Source organism: Struthio camelus, chromosome 2, assembly GCF_040807025.1.
Source record: "Struthio camelus isolate bStrCam1 chromosome 2, bStrCam1.hap1, whole genome shotgun sequence".
Lineage (NCBI taxonomy): Eukaryota > Metazoa > Chordata > Aves > Struthioniformes > Struthionidae > Struthio > Struthio camelus.
The window spans coordinates 83990232-84013076 of record NC_090943.1 but is presented as its reverse complement, the minus strand read 5'-3'; the positions used below and the strand labels follow the sequence as shown (position 1 = coordinate 84013076).

At 40.0% G+C, this 22845-nt stretch overlaps 1 protein-coding gene across 1 annotated transcript in view; it reads left to right on the top strand.

Annotated features, from left to right (window-relative positions):
* Positions 1-22845, top strand: part of MYO10 (myosin X) — a 171099-nt gene that overhangs the window by 98489 nt on the left and 49765 nt on the right. The window contains exons 6-19 of the mRNA XM_068931458.1: positions 1121-1245; positions 2327-2340; positions 2479-2563; positions 3258-3361; positions 6167-6296; positions 7211-7329; positions 8076-8222; positions 8405-8505; positions 8684-8750; positions 10349-10441; positions 11159-11227; positions 11413-11495; positions 12890-12998; positions 16210-16290. Coding sequence (XP_068787559.1) covers positions 1121-1245; positions 2327-2340; positions 2479-2563; positions 3258-3361; positions 6167-6296; positions 7211-7329; positions 8076-8222; positions 8405-8505; positions 8684-8750; positions 10349-10441; positions 11159-11227; positions 11413-11495; positions 12890-12998; positions 16210-16290 — 1327 coding nt within the window. The remainder of the gene's footprint in view (positions 1-1120; positions 1246-2326; positions 2341-2478; positions 2564-3257; positions 3362-6166; positions 6297-7210; positions 7330-8075; positions 8223-8404; positions 8506-8683; positions 8751-10348; positions 10442-11158; positions 11228-11412; positions 11496-12889; positions 12999-16209; positions 16291-22845) is intronic.

Below are 22845 nucleotides of genomic sequence, written 5' to 3'. Positions count from 1 at the left end.
ACGTTTTAAGAGAAAGACTGAATCACCGAGAAATGGTTTAGGGACAGTCTCTCTACATTTGCAATGTGATGTAAGCTCCCTGATTTTATAGGAGTAGTATGTACTTCCAGTGCAGTGTTAAAATTAAATAACATGCAATTAGTTAATTTTGCTTTTCCAGATCTCTAAATACACAGATGTTTTTTCAGAAGACATAAGTCTTGTCAATGAAATGAAACAGCTTGCAATGTAACTAAATATATGGGTGAATTTACTAAACAATAAAATGAATGTTGTTGGGGGGGGATAATTTCCATTAAACAATATCACCTGGGTGCTCCTAGTGAGTTAAGAGCACGGTGGGATATCTTAATGAAGCACACAGATGGAGATTTTTGAAACGGATGATGATTTAAGGGTGGCTTCTGTTACTGTCTGAGGCTTGAAGTCAGATAATCAAAGTAAGGGAAACAATTGATGGAAGAGAGGAACTGCTTGCTTGGTGTATGTAGCCTGAGGAGAAGGTAAGGGAGATTAGGCATGATAAGGATAAAGAGTGCAGGTGGTAAAAGCGCACCCAGGAAAATGAGGATAAGGAGAGCTGATACGACCAGGTGAGTAGATGCATCAGATAAGTTGGACACCCTATACAAGCATAGAAATCACTCAGCGCTCAAATGAAATAACACATAGCTTCTAAACTATTTAAAACCAAAGACAATTTAAGGTCTATTACGTCTGTCTGTCACGCTTCATCTCTGTTTACCTGCTGTGTCTTGATGTAAAGATTTTTTTTTATTGCCGTTTCTCTGCATCTGTCCAACAGCTTGCCAGCATTGATGTTTCTTATTTCTGCAGTTTGAGTACTGTGAAGAGAATTGCTTGCATCTTCTTGCACAGTTATAGGTTGAACTGTGCAGTAGTTCAGTACTGTAAATCTTCCTGTTACTTGAATTTTTACATCTGTTGGTACCAAACAGAGATGTTCATTTTCAGAAAAATACTGAGGATATAGGTTAAGGCTGAAGAGGATGTCAAAAACAGGCTTCACACAGTGCCATTCCTTTTGCCAGTCCCATGTGAAACTATTAGTTTGCTAGTCACACAGTAACGCTTTTGTCATTTTTCCGTATTTTCACAGTCCGATTATGGAAGCTTTTGGAAATGCGAAGACGGTTTACAACAACAACTCAAGTCGCTTTGGGAAGTTTATTCAGCTGAACATCTGTCAGAAAGGAAACATTCAGGGAGGAAGAATTATAGATTGTATCCTTGTTTGGTAATTTGCCTCCGTGTTTCCAGGCAGCCCATGTATACCTCCTCTGTGGAGAGCTGAGAAGGAAGTAGCTCACCCTTTTCTGTCCTTTCCCCCTACTCTGAAACATGCACAATTCAATTGACCTGATTTAGGTGGGAAAGGCAAGCAGTCCAGCCAAGTTCTGTGGGTGCCTTTGCACTCATGCACACATGCGTTCGTAGCAGGGTGGATCGTATATACGCTCTGAGGACCAAGATCTTGTATTGCTACTGTTGCTGTGGTTCATGTACGTCTTCCTATATCATGAGCTAATAGGACCTTAATTCTTGGGTCTAATCTCAGTTCTCAACTGTTTCCCTCAGCTACTATAACTATATCTGAAGATAAATTTCTCAGTTACTAGAAAAGTACTTGAAAGAGCAGAGCTGCTGAATGAGCATGGGTGGTCGGGTCCTTGAATATGTCCTGGATTTGACAAAATTAGACTGTCAGGCAGCTCCAACAGAGCACCAGGGGTAAAGGGATGAGGAATATACCCGGAGGATGGGGAAGCTGTATAGATGAAGATGTAACTGATTGTACTGAATGTAGGCACATTGCAGACTGTGCTTGCTGTTTCAAAACAGTAACTGGAATAGTCAATGTGAAAATTTTCTCCGTCCTGCTTCCCTGTTTTGGGGAAACATGCTGCTCATGCCACTTTTCAAATCCTGCCTAGTGTTTTGAACATAAACTGCTTTTGCAGTGGGATGAATTCATCCTTAAAGCTTGTTCCCAAGCTTTAGTAGGAAAAAGACAAAGTAAAGCAAAGCAGATGCCATTTAAAACCCAGACTGTGACAAGTCGAATTTTGGAGGGGATGGAGGAAAAGGAGGTGGAGGAACACATTGGTATTAGAACTGTTGTAGTATTATCATTGTTGCTACTTTATTCATCTTGTTATGACAGTAGGCAAGTTGTAAGAAAAGATCGTGAGGCTTTTCCTACAGTCTGAAATGAAAGCGTAAGGAAGGTTATAAATAGCTTGTGCGTTAAATCATTTGTTTTTTGCTTTATTCCTTGACTGAAGTTTTTTGTACGTGGCTGTAGATTTATTGGAAAAAGTAAGTTGATACTTGCTTTTGCTCTGTTAATTTTGTGGGGGGCGTGTGTATGTGGTTTTTTTTTTTTTTGAAATTGTGGCTAAATAAGTTATCCTTAAAAATGATTCCTTAAATGGAGACTATTTTTTACTTTGACAGAACCGTGTAGTAAGGCAGAACCCTGGGGAAAGAAATTATCATATATTCTATGCTCTGCTGGCAGGGATAGAAGAGAGTGAGAAAGGTGAGTGGCAAAGCACAAGTCACACAACTGTAGCAGCTCTCTGCTAGTAGTCAGCCATGGTGACGGTGGTAGAGAATGTAACTGCAGGAACCCAATATCCCGAGCAGAGGAACGGGTTATTTATTAAGTATGAATTCACGGAGCGTGAGCTTGAGGACAACTTGATAAAGCAATCTGCTTAGCTGAAGAATGTCCCCAAGCCGTGGGTAATTTTACTCCCAGCTTTTCCTGAAGCCTTGGGAAAATTATTTGGGGACAAACATGCTTCATTCTGTTCAAGCTGAATATTTTTGCTGGTACTAAATAACTCCACAGCAACAAAGAGAAGAATTCTTGTTCCTCTAATCCCCTCTCATAAAGAATAAATCCACAGAACAAAAGAAATGACATTTGTATATGTACAAAATTGCCTGAGGCTGTCTCAGCACCTCCCTGTGGGCCCGCTGTCTTTGCATGCTGAAAAGTAGCTTTAACTCCATTGTGCAGCTAAATAAAGCAAAAAACCAAAAACAAAAAACGCAACACACAACAGCATGATAACCCCCCATATTTTTTTTTAAATGTAAACTTTATTTGTGCAACATGTTTATTTCTGAGCAAATGAATTGTGAATTATTTAACTGTGGCATAGGAATTTGTGGAGTGTTTTTGTTTTGTGGGTTTTTTTCACTCCTTCTCTTTTCTCCCTCATTAGATGCTTTTTACTTATCTGTGCCAGAGAACTACCACTACTTGAATCAATCTGGATGTATAGCGGATAAGACAATCAATGACAAAGACTCTTTCAAGGAAGTCATTGTGAGTTGTTTCATTAATTCTTTATGCTGTAAGGGTGCTAGTGAGGCAGATGCCTGAGACCTCTTGATAGCTAGAGCAGGGCACGAAGCCTTCTTATGCTTACCTGTGCTTTTCTTGGCTTTCAGGCACTATATGGAGCTCTGTCATACAGGCACTAGACTTGTAGGGATTTCGTTTTTCTGATAACGTTTCACTGCCGTTTTGAGCGTGGCTCTGCCTTGCCTCCAATATTTGATTTTACTTTATCATTTCTAAGCGTGCTATAGTTTAGCGAAATGATTACGTTTTGGAATCAAAAGCGTGTCAGTTGGAAAGACGGCGAGACAGTCACGTGCCTTTACCCTTCCGTTCATGCCGAGCAGCAGTGACGTTTACAGGAGTTTAGAATAATGAACGTATCCATTTGTATTTGTGTCAGAATGCTCCATGTGCGGTGTTGGTTGAAGAAGGATAGTACAGAGTAAACCTAAGGGTAATCCCTTTGTCGTGGTAGCCTGTCTCTCAAATAAAACACAGCAATATGAGCAAGGGCGTTGGCATACAGTAAGTTTTAAGTGTCGTGCCTTAAGATCTGACTCGTGCCAAGCATCCTTAGGCTACGGGGTTGCACTTTTGTTCGCGAATCTAAAAGCTTAAAAACATGGCAGTAGATTTCCTTTTCCTCCTTTGCCCTCCTACAGTAGAACTGCTGTGAGTACAGTCAGATGGCTGGTCGTGTTTATAAAAAGGCTCATTTTCACGTCTGCTCATTAGTTATCCGTGTGGAGTTGCTAACATAAAACTGTCAAAAACATGCAGCAATTGGGAAGCAACCTGCCTTTTATGGGAAGGTAAAGCTTGATTTATCAGATATTTTATATTACATGCATGTGTATTTACGCTGCTTTTTCATGCTAAAGCTTTATATAGATTACGTAAAGTCTGTCGGCCCCAGCGTGTAGTGCAACATGTGGGGCGTGCAGCTTGTGGGCTTTTGTAATTCTTTAAGTTGCAGTTAGGAGATGCAGTTATATGAAGTAATGTACAGAATACGGTTGAATAAAACGGAAACCCAGGTTAAAAACCAGGTCCTGATGGAGACTTTCTTTGAACAACTTTATATCTCATACCTACACTAATGTCAGCAGTTAATAACAGTAATTAGCCAATACTAACTTTTAGGATAATTGCTAATGGCTTGCCATATTACTGAAGTGATATGTAATAGTTTTTAAAAATCAATAAAAATCATGTTTAGTGCTCTTCAAATTATTTTTGCTTAGTTACTTTAATTTCTTTGCCAAAATGACAAATTATTATGTAGCGGTTGCAGCATTATTTCTACTGTGAAACCTCCAAATCTAGTGTGAGGGGGACTGGAAAATTTGTTAGCTTATCTACACTATAGTCACATAGCTTAAGCTGATTAGCACGACATTTAATTTGCACTGCTTACCCCACAGCACGTAGAGCATGAAGTTAACTCGACAGGTGAGGTTTGCATTCTGCCGTAAACACCGGCACACTTGCAGCACCCAGAGAGGCTGCCAGTCCGCTTCCCTAGAAAAGCAGAGGGCCCAAAATTTTGCGCTTTGCACTCTCCTGTCTTTCCTATTCTGTTCGTCCCCTTTCTGCATTTTTTCTTGCAGTTTAAGTCCTAGAGAAGTTACTTAAGTGAGATGTTTTTTTTTCAATCAGTCCCTCTCTATGCTTTCTTTATGGACACTTCCCTAGAGGCGAGATGATTTTCAGGTGGCTGCACTTTAGACGTTTTTCTTTTCTTTGTATCTGGCCTTTTCTGAGGGGACGGGGAGGAACAGTACCGTAAGCTTGGAGTGGAGAGGTATTCAGAGACAGTGCCGCCAGCTTTCTGAGAGCACTGTTGTGAAAGCTCTCCTCTTCTAAATAAAGCTTCAGCGTTTCTTAATTGTGGGATGATTCTGAGGGTGGTTTTAGTTTGTAACTGCTAGATATATTGAAGATAAAATATGTCAAGTGTCCTCTATCAGGCACCTGCAGTGACCATAACATTATAAATCAGACAGAAGCAGAGTAGACCCACTTTTGGGAAATTCAGGTAATTTCCAGAGGATTGCAACTTCATACCCTCTCTCTATCAGAAAAATGCGCATAGCTCTTCTTATTTTAAGATTTCTCTACACAGAGATTTGCCTTTTCTTCTTGTTGTATCGTAAGAGCCTCGATCATTGCCATGTTGGTAATTCATAAATTCGACAAGTTTGATATAGATCTATTTTTCTTGCTCAACTGTGCTCTAAGGTGTCAGAGTATGCAGGTAAGACCTGTATTTGGACTTCACTTCTTTCCCAGAATACGCTACCGAATGCCTCCTCCGACTTCACTGCGGCTGAGAAAATGCGTGTGCCAACCCAGTATGTTGCAGTGTTTCCTCCCTGCCCCCGTGCCTTGTCACCTGCCTGCCTGACTGGCAAACCTTGGGGAAAACAGAGGAGGTTAGCCGTTATTAGGGCACGTTAGTGAAGTTGTCTGATACGCAACTCGGTAAAGCATTTCGGTCGTCTTGTAATTTTAAGCTTAATGAAGAATTTGAAAGCAATGGGGCTACCACAACATCAGGAGAAAGCGAGTTCCTAAGAACGGTGATATTTGCATGTTCAGAGTTGTCCCTGTAGTGTCTTAAATTGTACGTGATCTGGGATGAGACCAAAGGAATTAACCCCTGCCAGTCCTCTGTCAATACTGACTTGCCTTTCTAAGGCCATACAACACAGCTGGTGGTTTTGTCCGTGTCTCCATTTTTGCTTCAGTGTGCCTTTTACTTAAGAAGTTCACATGTCATTCCAGACTGCGATGGAAGTGATGCAGTTCAGCAAGGAGGAAGTGCGAGAAGTTTTGAGGCTATTAGCTGGCATTTTGCATCTCGGAAACATTGAGTTTATCACTGCTGGTGGGGCACAGGTGTCCTTTAAAACAGGTGAGAAGGCTGTGGTTCCTTGTAGAACATAAATGTTTCTTGAGGTTATGAAAGTTATACTCATTGCTAGTAGACCAGACCAAAGCAAGGACAAATAGTGAAAGGGATCTCACTGCTTTTTAGCTTCTGTAGATGTTGATTACAGTATTGGTTTTGTTTTTTGTCAGGTAAGACAAATCAGTCTTTGCTGCGGAACACTAGATCTCAATTAGGAAAGAACTTGAGTACAGATTTATTTCGTTAACAGTAGTGAAATTCCATCGTATTCTAATTCCTGGCTTAGAATATTTTCAGTATGGTAAAACTTACGTGCTCAAGTGTGTTCCACAACTGAGCCTTCCATTTAAACTCTCTTTTGTTAAAGCATTCAGTATTGCAGTTGCAATATGAAAGTATGTGCTGCTAGGTCTGAAGATTGGGCTTACAAGCATTTTAAATGTTTGTTCAAATATGGCAAAGAGTAGCATTACGTAGTGCTTTATGTACCACAGCACAGCAAAACTGCAAATTAAAATATGCATATAAGAAAAGGTTTCTTGGTTTTCCTTATTCTCTTTGTCCCAAGGGGAGCTGAAACATGTTCATGTGGACAAAGAGGAAATTACTGCTTGTAGCTGGAGAAATATGTTGATGAAAGTAGTAGGTTGTTTGAAACCTTGACTTGTAAGGTTAGAGGAAAATAAACATGTGTGACTTAATTGCAATGAATATGTACTATTAAATCCCTTCAATTGTACATATTTGTACAGCTTTTCGCAGCTCTTAGAAATTCTAATTGTGTTTTTATTTCTAATCCTTATCATTTTAGAAGCATCTTAAATGGTGATCTTAACTATAATAGTAATAAACAGGTTGAGTTTCATACGCTTACACATGTAAGCATATATTTATATTTGGCTCTTTTCTCTTGCCAGCTCTGGGAAGATCTGCTGAATTATTGGGGTTGGACTCCACACAGCTGACTGAAGCATTGACCCAGAGGTCGATGATACTCAGGGGAGAAGAAATCCTAACACCTCTTAGTATACAACAGGTAAAGGCATCTCAGTTTTGACTTGTTTCTAGGGTCTATTAAATGTTATTGCTCAGTCTTCAAGTCCAGTGAAAATATTCCTTCGCTTAGGAACAGAAGCTTGTTTCATGCATCAAGGTTGCATTGCTATCAAGACCACTACCTAATTTTTTTTTAAGAAGGGTATAACTGAATTTTTAGAAATCTCTAGAGATCCCATCCTATCATTCTGGTCAGGGCTTCTAGCTTGGCTCTTGTGACTATTGTTAAGTCTTATTGCTTACCATTTTTAGCAAAGTATTAATTGTACGGGCTGACATTTTTTATTATGGATGCCTGTGTTAGGTGAGCAATTTTGGAAGCTTTCAGCAAAAATGCTTTAGTTATTTGCAAGAGTGGAATTAGAAGAAGGTATACATTAATAATATGCTTACCTATAAAAGGAGTAAATTAAGGTAGTATCTCCTGCCCTTCGCTTTTTCCTCCTCCTGACCTTAAGTCTGTTATTTCCTGTTTCTTGAATGCTTGAGCTTTGAGATGTAGTTTTCAGGCCACGTAAGTATAAAACTGTCATAACTTACAGTGTTAAAACTTGAACTGGGACTCTTAGTAACTGATAACATAGCTGCCGTCAAGGCACATAGGAATACCAAGCTGTATGCGTTACACCTTGCCGTATGCTGCGCAAAGGACGCTGACTGGCAAGATCTGGTAACTTCTCAGTTCCAGTGATGATGATTATATTGTGTGTTACTTCTCTAATGCAGGCAATAGATAGCAGAGATTCTGTGGCTATGGCACTTTATTCGCAGTGTTTTGCTTGGGTCATTAAGAAAATCAACAGCAGAATCAGAAGCAAGGAAGACTTCAAGTCCATTGGAATTCTGGATATATTTGGATTTGAAAACTTTGAGGTAGGTTTTGCAGGGTTGCTCAGGTGGATTGTCTGGTGGTGTTTATGCCTCATCGTTCTACGTGTCTTTTTCATCTTCACTGTAACTTGATTATTAAACATATTATGACTTAAATTAGTTCATTGTTTGCAAAGTAAAACACTTTGAACATAGGCATTTTTGAAAGTTTCTTGTCTTTGTAGGTTAATCGTTTTGAGCAGTTTAATATTAACTATGCAAATGAGAAGCTTCAGGAGTATTTCAACAAACACATCTTTTCATTGGAGCAACTGGAATACAGCAGGTAAGAGTTACAGATGAAATTTGAGAGCAGTTTGAACATACCCTTATCTTTTGAAATTTGGGTTCCCAGCTGCTGTAGCGTCCTTTGGAAGTACAAATACGGCAGCTTCCTTAACTCCTTTATTTAAAATCTTTGGGTTTGTAATTGTCAATAAAAAGCTGCTCCTTGTTTTCACTAGGGAAGGACTAGCTTGGGAAGATATTGACTGGACAGACAATGGAGAGTGCTTGGATCTCATTGAAAAGGTAATCAAGTATTTGATATCAGTTCATATTTCTAGTTTTTGTTGTGAAATGATATGTTTTTAAAACGCCTGCTGACACAAAGAACAAGTGAAGAAGTAGCTCATGGATGTTTAAATAGTGATCTTTTAATGTGATCGTTCTCATACGTGGCCATATTCTAGATTATATGGTAAGGTCAATATACGTATCTTTCCTTGTAACTTTTAACAGGGTGTGGCTATATGCGAAAGCAATATTTGGATATGGTTAAAAAGATGGGATAGAGATTGTCTTTGGTCACAAAGCTTGCTGTCCTGTTTTTTTTTTTTTCCCCCTATTTATTAGAATGTAACTACTCAGTATACCTTACAGTAAAAATAATGAATGTAACATAATAAAGTCATAAACATAATAGTGTTAAGTACTGGATAATATAAAATGCAGGACAACTTTTGCTTTGAAGTTTTTGCAGCCAAAAAGACAAGATTGACAAGCTGCTTGGTGGGAGGTGGGGGGAAAGAATGACAATGCCTTGTTGCATTATTGCTGTTCCTGGAATGTGGGTAATCATCGTTTGTTGCCTGCCAAGTTTTGTTTGAGCCACAGTTTTTCTGGTATTCTAACTGCACCAAAGAAACATACCAAAAAAGCATGAAGTATCTGCATAGTTATTGGTAGGAAAGTTAGCAGCGAGGGGCAGATGTGATCCAAGTTCACTGCCTAGCAATTCTAACTCCAGCGTTTCTTTCTCATCTTTAAATAGTTAGAGACTGGATGGCAAAGGAGAAGTTTTTATAGAGAGTTTTGGTCCTGTTGACTTTTGTCAGCCATACAAGAGGGCTGTGTGAATTAATCACTGCAGTGGGTTTAGCTGATCACAGAAACTCTCTCCAAAGAAGTGAGCAGAGGATTCAGTTGTCAGGATGTGACTGCAATGAGGATGGAGTGGTTTGTCAGAAGCTGCTCTAGGCTAAGGGGAAATGTCTTATTGAAAGGTGCACTTGGAGAATTGTGTTCTTCTGAGAGACTATATTAACCTGAAGTTTACTGGACACATTAGCTAACTGTAAGGTAGCTTACTTGGTTTACCGTCTTTTCTAATACACGAAGTAGGGAACATCAAAGGAAATTATCCAGAGGCATAGGCAGAACAATGAGGGGGGTTCTGTTTCATATGATGCGTAGTTAAACTGTGAAAATTTTGCTGTGCCCCTGGGCATTGTAAATGCTAAAAGTTTTCATTGGTTCAAAAATTAATTAGATAAATTCATGGAAGAAATTTTTTGGAAAGGCTGTTTACTCAACCTCCTCAGACTTAAGGAATCCCTGAGCTGCTGATCACTGGATATCTTGGAGGCTGGGAGTGTATTCTGTGATAATGTACCTGTGTGCACCTGAAAGTTCCCCTACATCAAGAAGGCTGTTGCTGCTTCTGGTAGGAGTATTGTCAGAAAAATAGGATTGCAGTCTCCTATGAGAGTGGGTTTATAACCGTGTACTGGTGATTTTCTGCCTCTCTGCACAATATCTTTAAGAACTTTGTGATGTTTGCAAACTGGGGACGAGGTCAGTGTCCACCTGTGCGCTAATTTATCTCCTGCCTGTTTTCACTGTTCTAGAAACTTGGCCTGCTGGCACTGATCAATGAAGAGAGCCATTTTCCTCAAGCTACTGACTCCACCTTACTGGAGAAGTTAAATGCCCAGCACGCTGTATGTGATGTTTTGCTAATGTATTTTGTGCAAATTGTGGAGCGTCTCTGCTTTTGCCGAAATTTGTGATTCAGATATGTGTTTTGGGCCTGGTTCTACTTCCATTGCAATCCATATCATTTGCTTTCAGGACTAAGCCAGTTACCATGTGTCCATGTTACCGTCCAGTTGAAAAGTTCCACTTTGGAAGAAATGTCAAATTTTAATCTTAGTTTCAGCTCTGACAACCTGCAGTAACTCAGTTTGCTTAGATCTTCAGTTTTCATTGATGCATTGAAGTGTTCAGTTGATGGCATCTATTAAGTGGTTGCTGCTTTCTTTGTACGGGTTAGCTTTACCTTATTTGTGACCCTAGAATCGTATTCAAGAATTTCTGTGATACAAGCTTATGGTTGTTTTCATAACACCTATCTTAAGACAGATGCTTCTTTATCGAAGTGCCTTTAATGGATGGCTCTCCCAGATGGGTTCAGGTTTAGTATAATACCTTTTTAGTTACAATAGATCTGTTATTATTGCATTTGCAGCAACCCAGACTAACAAATCCTATTATCGTTATAAGTCGGTAGTTTGCTTTCCGAGCGCTAATCTTCCAGGGAGTTCACTGGAAGACAGTGGTTTGTTTAAATCTGGGTTGAGAGGATAATGTAACCCTTTATATTATCACGCTCCCTGACCCCCAAATACATTTTTCTCTTTTCTTTTCCCTCCAATCAGAGCAATCCTTTTTATGTAAAACCAAGAGTTGCCGTTCACAACTTTGGAGTGAAACACTATGCTGGGGAGGTAATTTTCTTTTCTTTATTTGTTAAAATTATTCCAAGAAGAGTTTTCATTAGCTTAATTTTAGCTTGAGGCTGTTCAGAGTTAACTAAAGCACTCAGTTCCCTCAGCGCTTTTTACAGTACTGCCATTGTGAGAGGTGCAGGATGACTTGGCTTTTTGTTTGAATCTGCACTGTTTCTTACTAGGTCCAGTATGATGTCCGAGGGATCTTGGAGAAGAACAGAGATACTTTCAGAGATGATCTCCTGAACTTGTTGCGTGAAAGCAGGTATGTTTCTATGATTTTGGTTTAAGCCTCATCTTAAGGGGGTGCCGTATCACCTTATTCTGCCAGGGTTTGAGTGCAATAAATGTTGGATAGCATCAGGTCTTAACAGAGTTGAAAGGAGCATAGAGGAAATAGTAGAGCTGCCTGCAAGCAGAACTGACTGTAATCAGTTCTCACTGAAACAGGTTTTTCCACATTGTGTTCCTGTTCACTTCAGAGGGTTGTTAGAAAGTTCAGTTGCTACTCTTCGGTGAATTAGGATATCGAAAACTGGTGGTGATTTTTAACTGCTTCAGGGTGCCTTCATAGGCCATGTGCATGCCTGTTTTCTTACTTCATATACAGTCCAATTTGTTTATATTTCTAGCATTGTCTTTTGAGCTAAAGCTTAGTGATATTGGTAGTGTATATGTCACTAGTGTACCGCAGTACAAATTGCCGTCTAGTTATGTCATAGAAAGGAGAATTTCTCTAAACAATTTATACTACTGAAAATCTGCTCCTAGTTGTCTTTAGTACTTGTGTGCCTCCTGTCATTCTGCTATATAAGGTCTCATGATCGGTACAGTACCTATGTGAGCTGGAGCAATCATATCCCTTTCTTTACATGTATGATTGAGACTCCAAGGCATATAGAGTTTTCACACCAGAACAGGGAACTGAACCCAGGTGGTCTGCGTTCTTGGCTGCTGCCCTAACCCATCCAGTCATCCTGCCTTGCTGTGAGAGTAGTTTCATTTTAAATCCCTTAAGCCCTTGGATACATGGAAACTATTAATAAATATTTCCATCTGTATGTTGTTAGTTCTGTTTTCATGACATATCTGACATAACATCTGTCAATTGAAGTATGTGGATAAAAGTGGTAAGTGAGTTAAAGCTGCAGGGCCTGATTTTACAATTGCATCAGTCTGTCTGGAGTGACTCCGCTTAAGTTAGAAGACTTACGTTTCTGTAGGAATGGTAGCAGGACGATACAAGATAGGCAGTGTAAAAAACAGCATATATAGGTAGCATCTGAAAGTGAAGCTCATATGGATGGTTATTTTTTGTTATAGTCCAAAGCAAACTGGAAATCTTCTTTTATTTATCTTTATGTAGGTATAGTTCCCATTACAGTCAGCTGGAGTTTCGGTTGAGTGTCTCTCTAGGACTTCACTCTTCATTTCCCTAATGGTATGTGGGAAATGGAGGAAAGAACCTGGATTATCCTTTTTGGTTCCCCTGCATACACTCTGCATAGAAAAAAATTTGTAGTTTAGAAGTCATGAGTGTTTTTTAGACAGAGAGGGGTTGATTGCTAAGGGACAGTGCTTCCGCGGCACTGCACAGTGGTAAACCTTGTGATTTGTTAAGATACGCCTTTGAGACTTTCTTTTTCCTTCCCGTTTCAGTCTTGATTTCATCTATGATCTATTCGAACATGTTTCAAGTCGCAACAATCAAGACACTCTTAAATGTGGAAGCAAGCATCGAAAACCCACTGTCAGCCTACAGTTCAAGGTTAGTTAATGGGTTCTCTCTGCTCTGTAGCTAATCAGCAATAGATAAACTCTGTTCAGTAAAGAACAATTGCAGATTAAAACTTTTAAAACTTCAGCATCAAAACATTGCTGCCTCTTCTAGGAAACTGCAGTTACTAATCGACTATTTGGCCATACTAGCTTCAAGCAGAAACTAACCTTCGTATTACAGCATTTACACAGAACTCCCATTGCTTTGCATTTGCTTCCTTGTCCTTATTTTAAAGATCTTCCATGTAGCTAGTCTCTCTTTTCTCGGTTTTCCTTTCTAATCTAAAACTAACCACAAAATGGCAGAAAGCCCTAAAGCGGTGCCTGTACGCTATGAAAAATAAATATTGAATACATTTCTCATTAAGGTGTTGCCTAGCCTTTTAGCTTAAAGTTTGGAAAGTGTTTTTATTAAACACCTTTTTACGAAGCTTTATAAACCTGCCATCAAAAATGGCACCAAATTGAAATCTAGCATAAAATCTATCTGCAAATTATTTAAAAGAGGAAAGATTGGCACAAAATCTTCTCTAAATTGCAGTAGTACAAGTCTGGATTAGTTGTCTTTCATTTGGCTTAAATTAATGCACATTGCACTGTTCATTCTTTTTTTTTTTAAAGGAGCAAACTTTGAACCCCTTTAGAGCAGATTTTATCCTAATAGACTGTTGCTAACTGTTGGGCAGAGCTGGAAGGAATGTATGGTGGGGTGCACACAGTTGCTTTTAAACACTAATGTTAGTGTTTCCTGGGCAGCTTGCTATAGACTAACATCCCTGGTCTCGCACAATATCCACTACTTGTGATGAGGTGGTGTTATTTGGTAGCTCTCTGGGACAGTATTGGGTACTGTTTCTACGTAGTCATGCATACCTATGAAAAGTAGATCTAAACTGTTACCATGTGAAAGTTGTCTATATTTTTGCTTCCACTTTGCAAGGTGGAACTTAATGTAGAGTAGAGCTCCTTCCGTGCTCCATCAGGGACCGTGGACAGCATAAAGCATGATAAAACATCAAATCAAAACATCGCTGCCTCTTTTCTAAAGCTGCAGTAACGGCTCATTTAACCAGCTGTGCTGCTTCACAAGAGGTTGACCTTCACATCATGTCATCCCCAAAGGATGTGGTTGCTTTCTTTTCCATGTTTTACAGCCTTCCAGGGAGCAGTCTGTCTCGTTTCAGCTTAAGATGGGAAGAATGAAACTGTGAAGGCAAAGTTCTTGCAGTAGATCGATTATTAACTTACTGGTTTTCTTTTGACAACCTTGATTCAGAACGCGCCTTAACGCGATCCTGAGAGGTCACCGTAGAATAGCTGAGGTTGGAAGGGACTGCTGGAGATCACCTGTTTCAGCCTGTTGCTTAAAGCAGGACTAACTTCAAGTTAGCATTGTCATGTGGCATGGACTTAAAGCTGTGCTGCACTGTGCAGAATCTGGCTACCTTTATCCAGAGCTGAATGTGAGAGTAGAATAAATCACTTTTATTTAGAGAGACTGACTTTCCACTTTCTACAAGTAGTAGCACGTGTTGCTAGAAAGCCTGAGAATTGGCTTAGTTCTCCATAGATATTTTAATGTTCACACAGGTTTAATGCAAATGAAGCCTTTATTTTTGAAGCTGTAAATATTTGTCTTTACAGGAGAATATTAGCCTCTGTGTCCTCTCGCCATTTAATATTTGCTGCCCCTGGCTTTGTGTCCTTAAGCTAATGTAGACTAGCAAACCAAAAAACTGAAATTTATATTCCCAGTCACTTCACCGTTTGCTGTCTTCATTGTGAACCAGTTCCTGTGCACAGCCACAACTCTGCCTGATGCCTTTATCACTTCATGTTTAATCATCAGGAAAGCCCTTTGCAGCTTAAAGCAATGTTTTAATGTAATAGACTGCCGCCCTCAGTTTTGCTCAAAAACACATGATAGGGCACACATTGCTGCTCCTTTAAAAAGTGAATTTTGTGTCTCCTTGGCAGCTTGCTCTATTTTCTCTCCCCTGTCTGGCACACGGTGCCGCCTTTGAGGGGTGAAACATTAGTGTTGCTGGCTCTCTGCGCTGTTTAGAGTCTGGCTTCTGCTTCTGTGCAGTCATTTATATCTCTGCAAAGTAAACATAAGGTTTCAGTTTACAATGGTATCATACTTAATGATACAGAGTGAGGCAAGCTGGCCTAAGATATGGAATGGTGGCTCAGGAGGGAAAGGGGCGGATATATAATTAAAATAATCAGAGAAGGGCTGCAAGGGATTTTGTGATTTTTATCTCCAGCTTGAGGTTCAGATAACTGATAGTCTAATGTATATTGGGTCATTCAGAGTTCTAAAACTAGGAAGAAAAATGTATATGTTTTTTAACTGAGCCTTATAACCTCCCTTTTTAATTGTTAAATGGAGTTAGTTATAAAACGGAACAACTGTGATACTATTTGGTTAACGCTGTTACAGTCATCTTTCAGTAAGATGTTTTTTGTTACCGCTGTATCCTTTACTCAATTTTTGTTAATTCACGGGGTTTTGTTTGAAAATGTAGTATTGATAAAACAATGGTTGTTATACTTCAAAGTACCTCTTTTTTCTGGGAAAGTTTTAAATTTTTTATGCCCTCATTGGCTTATATTTGTCATTGCAGTGTTCTTTTAGCAAGAAAGATAGGGACTGTAGTGGGGAGAGTAACTTCTTGTGCACAGAATGCAGCTGATTACAGGGAAAATGGAAAATGAGTGGGTGAGGGATGGTTGTAATGAAGTGAAGAAATACATCTTTGCGGTTATTTTAGTTTGACCTTAGTTTTGCTTTAGCCCCCTTATCCTGCCTTGTGACTTGCATGAGTACAGCAATTTGAGAATGTAGCTCCTTAGTCACAGTCACTCAAAAGACGTTTGTAGTAGCAGTTGTGCAGTTTGGTGCTGTTTCCTCATGAGCAGGTTTCTTCATGTCAATCAGTATATCTTGATCTCTGTAAAGGAGTGATGATGGGTGTAATCAATGATGCCAGTGGAGGAAACCAACGGGCGTGTATTTGTTCCCTATGTTCGCTGTATAGCAAGTTTATATATGATTGTAATTCCTAGTGTGAACCACTAGGTGTTGCGGTAGATGTTGTCTGCAGTGCTAAACTGAGAGAGCTTTTCCTGACCGTTTTGGCTTGTACAAGAAGTCCACTTGTAAAGTGCTGTCTTTTTTCCTACTTGCCTTTTAGGAATCGCTTCATTCTTTAATGGCAACACTGAGTTCTTCAAATCCTTTCTTTGTTCGATGCATCAAACCCAACGTGCAGAAGGTAAGATTTAAAATTGCACCTGATTTTTTCTAAATGTTTCAGGCCTAATCTTTCACTGCTGATTTGGTTATTTACTGCTGTGTGAGGCAGGAGGTAGCATTCTGTACTAACTTCATAAAAGGTTCTGCAAGGTGAAGGCCCTGGAAAAAGTTTTTGGATTTTCTGCAGGCTCTTTCTTTGGGTGCCATTTAAATAGTCATTGTTCAGAACTCCCTGATAAATGATCGATTCTAAGGATTTCTGTAAAAGTGAGGTAGAATGCTACACTGTACATTTGACAACTTGGTGAGAGCCTTGCTTTGCAGCCACCAGCTAGCCAAACCCACATGGATGACAGAGCCTTGGCAGGAAGCTGGATCAGTGAGAATACATATGTGGCAAAGTCCCTGATCACTGAGGGACTGCATTTTTGAAACGCCTTTTTTCTTCCCTGTCCCTGTTGCTGCCAGGGAATTCCACAACCCTTATAAAGCCCACCTATTCCCGCTGGATTATAAGAAGGATTTCGATAACTTGCATGTTTCAGTGACTTGCATGTTTTGATAACTTCTCGTATCTGAGTAAGGCTCATCTCCATAGGCCAAAAGTCACGAGGATTTGCCATGGTTAATACCAGGACCAAGTGCTGCTTGCATTAGATTGCATTTTCATAGTAAGGAAACCACTGAGTTCCCACTCCCATGTTCACTGAAGCTCATGCAGTCATTTCACACTACAGTGGTCCATCCCTTCCAAATTTGGCATATGCTACCGTATCCACGTGTACGTTTTACTAGCATTAAAAAAAAAAAAAAAGTTCGCACAAAATTTGCAGAAACTCTAAAGGAGCTTGATGCAGCCTCAGTCGGCCCTGCCCAATTGTAGGATTGTGTGGAGGAACAGATTGGGAAATTCCCGTATACCGTCCCTTTCAAAGTGTATATAAATTGTCAATGAACTCTTACACAAAAATGTATGTCCTTGCTTTCTTTCTTATTTGGTAAAGCCATCGAATCAAATTAAATTTACAAGCAAACTAAAACAAGAAATCTTACTTGAAGAACTAGATTGATGGTGTACGAGCAGAGAAAAAGGGTCACACGTTTTACCTGTTGTAGTTGGTTCAGTAGAAAACTTAAAAGGGAATGGGAAGGAAAGGCATACGTGTTACTCGTCAATGGCATTTTCACTCAGGGAAACGTTCTCAAAATCCATTTGGGGGATTCACTGTTTAAAATTTGTCTGCTGTGCACAGCTGTCTGTTTCCACCTCTGTTTCACAGACATGGTGTGCTTTTAAGCATCTTTTTGCAGTTTTTAGATGTAAATACAGTTCTGCAGTTAAAAAACAGTATTTGAAATTCAGTGGCAGCAGATTGATGAAACTACCGGATGAAGGAATTGCTAATAATCCTGACTGCAGAAACGGCAAGAAACGAAAGCATGCAAGAAAGGATGCATGAGGATTACTCTGCTTGTAGTCCTCTTTCCTCCTCCAATGCCTTTTTCAGTTCTTATCTTTCTAAGTCAGTTTTGAACGTAGTGGGGTAACCAATACTGGATGTTAGTAACACTGAACATGACCATACTCTTGCATTGAATTTATTGTCAAACTTGTGCAGTTGTTGGAATTACTCCTAGTATATGCTGTTGGTGTAGCAGCAGGCCTGTGAGCTGCATTTAACTCTGCCGTAGCTCAGTCGGATTCTGCTGATGCACAACGCAACTAATGCTTTTATTTACTTATGAAAAGAAAAAGAACTTTCAAATTATATCTACTGCTTGAAAATATTTCTAGCTTACCATTTTACTATTATAATGTTAAACCTTTCATAGTTCATCCTGTCATAAGACCTGTTGCTTTCTGTTTCATTTAGACAAAGGGGAAAAAAGGTGGGTCAGTTCGTATAGCTCTGAACCAGCGCGACTCAGAGACAAGTTGCCTGTGCTCGGACCAGCAGGGATTATCACATATGTGATTCATTCTGCAGGGCTGGATAGAAGCATAGGTGGATGAGCCATCAGAGGAGCTGCTGAAACAGAAAAATGAGGGTTGAAAGTACAATCTTCACTAACCATTGTTTCTGTGTTTTTACTGTCCATAGTTTTAACTCAGTATAATGACTGAGAGTGGTATAGAATGCTAGAATATCACCCTTCAGAAAGTACTTAGCTTAAGCAGCGCGTGCAAAATAACAAATGATGTGAAGGAAAGGGCCATTTTTGATTGCTTTTTTGAAGCATGTCGCATTAAAGGAGATATGGACCGGGGAGACTCTGGGGAGAGCGCAGAAGTTGTGTCATCAGGAGCAAAGCCTCCCAAACTGCTTCTTACCCTCTGGATTGAGCATAAATAGGTGACACACCTATCATTGAGCATCCTTTTAATTCTGGAGGGGAGGAAAAGGTGGTGCCCAAGAGCTATTTTACTTCCTAAGTGTATTTGAATTCTGTAGGTGAATGAGGTTGAACAAATGAAAGACAAATTCAAAGCTTTGCAAAGCAGAACGTACAGCAGACAGTGCTTCCTCTGCTCTTCTAGACATTAAAAGCTTATTCACGTTGGGTAAGAGATATGATAATTTGCAGTAAATATTTGATTTTTAATTGAGCAAAAGTTTAATTTCTATATATATTACAGTGGCAAGCAAAAACAATTCACCATATGCAGTAAGCTGCTAGACATTTACATATCAAAGCAGAATCTATACTCATTAGAGCAATTTCCTAAAGGGAGCACATAGAGTACGTGACCTTTTGTCACAAGGCATTTCAGCAAACAGGCCTCAAACAGAAGAACAGAGGTCCCATTAATCTTTGGGAGACCCCTACACAATCAGTGTATCTGTTTTCACAGTTTCCAGTCTGTTCTGAGCTAGCCATAAAGTGGAAACTGCTCCACTTGGTATGCTTAATGAGTATTTTCTGCTAATGAAGGATCTTTCTCCTCCCTTCGCCTTAACTTCAATGCAGCATTCAGAACTGTGCATCATTTCATCCTTCTGAACTCTGATGCAACTTTGACTGTTTTTTTTTTCTCAAGTTTCTTTTCCTGCCTGGTAGTCTGTCTGATCTGAAATTTACCCCGAACAGTCTCCAAGTGGCACAAAGCCTTAACAATTTTATTAAAAGCTGGAAGAAACATTCAACTGAATAGTTGTAGAAATGGTTGTAACTTACTTCAAAAAGGCACTGGGATGCTTTTTTTTTTTTTTTTAAGGTGCACGAAAAAGGAGGAGGATAGACAGAGAAAGGAAAAAGCAAGGTCTTAATGCAGGGAGAAATCATTAAGATGTGAGCTTTCTGTACTAGCTATTTCAGAGGTAGAAATTCTCCTTTTGGTGAGCCACCCTCAGGGCTCCCTTCTGCAGTTCCTTTCTCCGTTGGACTCTTTCTTTAGAATCTTAATATTGGCACAATTGCTGTGAATGCCCTCCCCCATCCCCTGTGTCTGCCTTTTTGTTGAGCGTAGCCTTATCTGTGCTATTCTCTATTAACATATTGATTATTACAACTTTCTTCTGTAATTCTCGGCTCTTGAAACTTCAACGGGTTCAGAATGCTGCTGTTTTCTCATGCATGTAGCTAGCTACATCTATTTCAGTTTGGTTACTTAAATAGGCCCAGATCTAATACCAGCTTGGTCCTGCTGGGTAAAATCCTGGCTTCATTAGAGTCGGCGTGAACTTTATGATGTTATGATCACTTTTTTGATTTTTGTTTGTCTATTTTTTAAGAATCTTGTGTTGTAGTGTACCAGCTGAACAGAATGTCTGTGCCTCTGCTCACCTCCCTTTCTGCTCCTTTACTGTTGGTCTCGTTCTTCTGTTGCAGTTGTGGTCTTGCCACTGGCAATATAAAAACCTTCTTCTCTGAAGCTTTTGATCTCTGAAAGGGCAATTATGCTTCTCTGCAGTTATTTTTATATTAATTTTTTAATCTTACAATTTAATTCTGTCAGGTACAGAAATGAGACAAAATTAAAGCTGTATATTGTAAACCTACTGCAGGGGAAGGGGTCACAAGGAGTGACAGAAAGAGTAAAACTAGTAATAACTTTGCAATTCAAAGGAAGGCTGGTAGAAATAAGTCTGTAATAGGTTCTGTGAGCCTTATTGCTATTTAGGAGTCCTGTCATCAGGCTGCATATTTATTCTGGGAAAATTACCGTCAAAGCAATGAGATTACTAACATAGCTGCCAGGGACATAGGCAGTTAAAAGGGATCAAGGTATGGCTATTGGCACCTATGATGTACTTTGAGGTATAGGTCATTAGTAGCCGTGACACACCGTGGAGTAGCAAACATGTCCCCTAGTATGAGGTAGGATGCAAACCTATTGTGCTTGGCGTCTGAAATAAAATTGTGCTCTTGAAATAGCCCCGAAGCATTACAAACATGAGCGCAGCATGATAACAACCTAAACGCCAATTAGAAGTATAGCTCCAGAACGCGGTACAAAGGAACAATGGAAGAAGAGCTTGGTCCCCTCTGTAAAGATGATTGTGTATAGGGTGTGGAGCAGCTGCAAATTCAGTGAATGCAGTCTGTGAACTAGTTGTCAAGCTAGAATTACAATATTGTTGTGTTAAGCTTTTGACTGTATGAATTACTGAGTTTGCCTTGTAGAGGGATTTTGAAAGAAACATGCATGAAGACAGTGCAAGTCAAATGACGCTATATTGGGAACAGTACCGACGTAAAACCTGAAAGAAAGAAGGGAAAGAGACTCCGAGTTTTAAGCATATTCTGTCGTGCCTTCAACGCAGCGTTACTATGCATTTGGACAAAATCAGGGGAGTCTTTATTTTAAAAAATTATTCTAAATCAAGTGGTCCAGCTTCAAATTTTTACACACATCCTACTACAGTTCTACCGCAAACATGTGCTTTATACACCAGTCCCAGATAGTCGGCAGAGACAGGGTTTGTTAACTGGGAAGTAGATGCTTTTGTGGGCTTTTTAAGTGGCAGAACCCAAAAGTTAAAAGCTAAAAAAGTGTTAGGCCCTAAAAGGAGGTGTCTTGATGTCTTTATGGTATTTACTCAGCTGTAGAGCCCTAGGGTATACACTTTCTCCAGTGAAGCTACAATGCTCTCTGGTGCTGGGAGCTAGCAGATCACAGGGTAAATTTGACTGCTTACATAAAAGAAAGAGGGAATGGAAAGCCTGATCGCCACCCTAAGAGCTTCTCTGTAATACTTTGAGACTATAGGGAGTAGATTATGTGGCTCAGGTACAACTACTGGTTGTGTGTGCGTTGCCACCTGTAGAAAGCAGAAGTCTAGTAGTATTCAGCTACAGGTGTATAAACAGTTCATGTATTAGAGCGCCTCATTGTCCCTTTTAAGAATCTCTCGTTAATCTCTGTTTTTCTCAACAAATGCTTAAGCAGGCTCTCTGACAGCCAGTTACTGCTGTCATTGCTTCTTGAGGAAGCCGAGCCCCAGGTTTTACGTGTGACCCAGGCTTGCTGTGAGAGATGGTCTGTGAAGGGCTCAGAGAGCTGCTCTTCAGGCTCATCCTTCTGAGGAGAGCAACCACCTCAAAAAAAAGAAAAAAAAAGAAAGAAAAAAAAAGAAAAAAAAGAGGCGTATTTGCCCACTCTTGCATCTTTTGCCACAAGTGCACAGGGTCGAACACAAACTGTTTATTCTTAGTCCTCTAACTAGTGCATAAGGCTTTATTGTTCTTAATCAGGAAGGCATAGTCATAAGCTGTGGCATCCTACCCAGATGACGCTGTGTAATTCAGCTACCTGGATCTTGTCGCCTTGGGTTTTGTAGCATTACATAGCTTCAAATCAAGACTTGTGAAGTGTGTCCCAGATGCATCATTTTCTGGCACCTCACTTGAGTGATTAGGTCAGGCACTAGAAGACTCCTAAGGTAAAAGTGAGGAAGAGGGTGGGTGGGAGAGAAGGAACGCTTCTTGTTTGTGAAGTGCTGGAAGTAATATTCTTGGGGGATCTGAATTCACGACTGAAAGAATGAGATGATTTCTGCAGCAAGTTTTGTGCTGCACAGGCAGTGCCCATCTTCTGTGTTGCCTCCAAAAGATCGCCCCCATCGCTTATGCAGGGCAGAGCATCAGTTGTGCTGCTGGGGAGCACCAGGTTCTCCCTTTGTCCCTGTCTCGGAGCGTAGCTGCTGCTGGGCTGAAGTAGGTCATTCCTCTCTCCAGGCAATCACCCAGACAGGCATGTCCTCCTTCTTCATCAAGGTTTGCTGTTTACTAAGCAGGGCTGACTAGGAAACCCTTTGCTAAGTATATTAGAGTATATTATCTTTCAGTGACTGTGGTGTAAGGAGTTTAAAAAGTGAGGTGTTTAAAGCTCAGGATGGAAACATGAAATGAGGTACTATAGGAGAGGGGGAAAACAGGCATTGTAAAGATTAACTCATGTTCCAGGCGGTGCAGGCATATAGACATCTGCACGTTTTGCAGCATGTTGCATGCACAGTAGCCGAGTTTCCCAGAAAGATCATTTGTTAAGAACCTGCCTACAAGTTGATAGGAATCATTTTCAGATCTCAAAAAGGCAAGGTCTTGTGCTCTTGTGGGCAGGGCAGGGTGG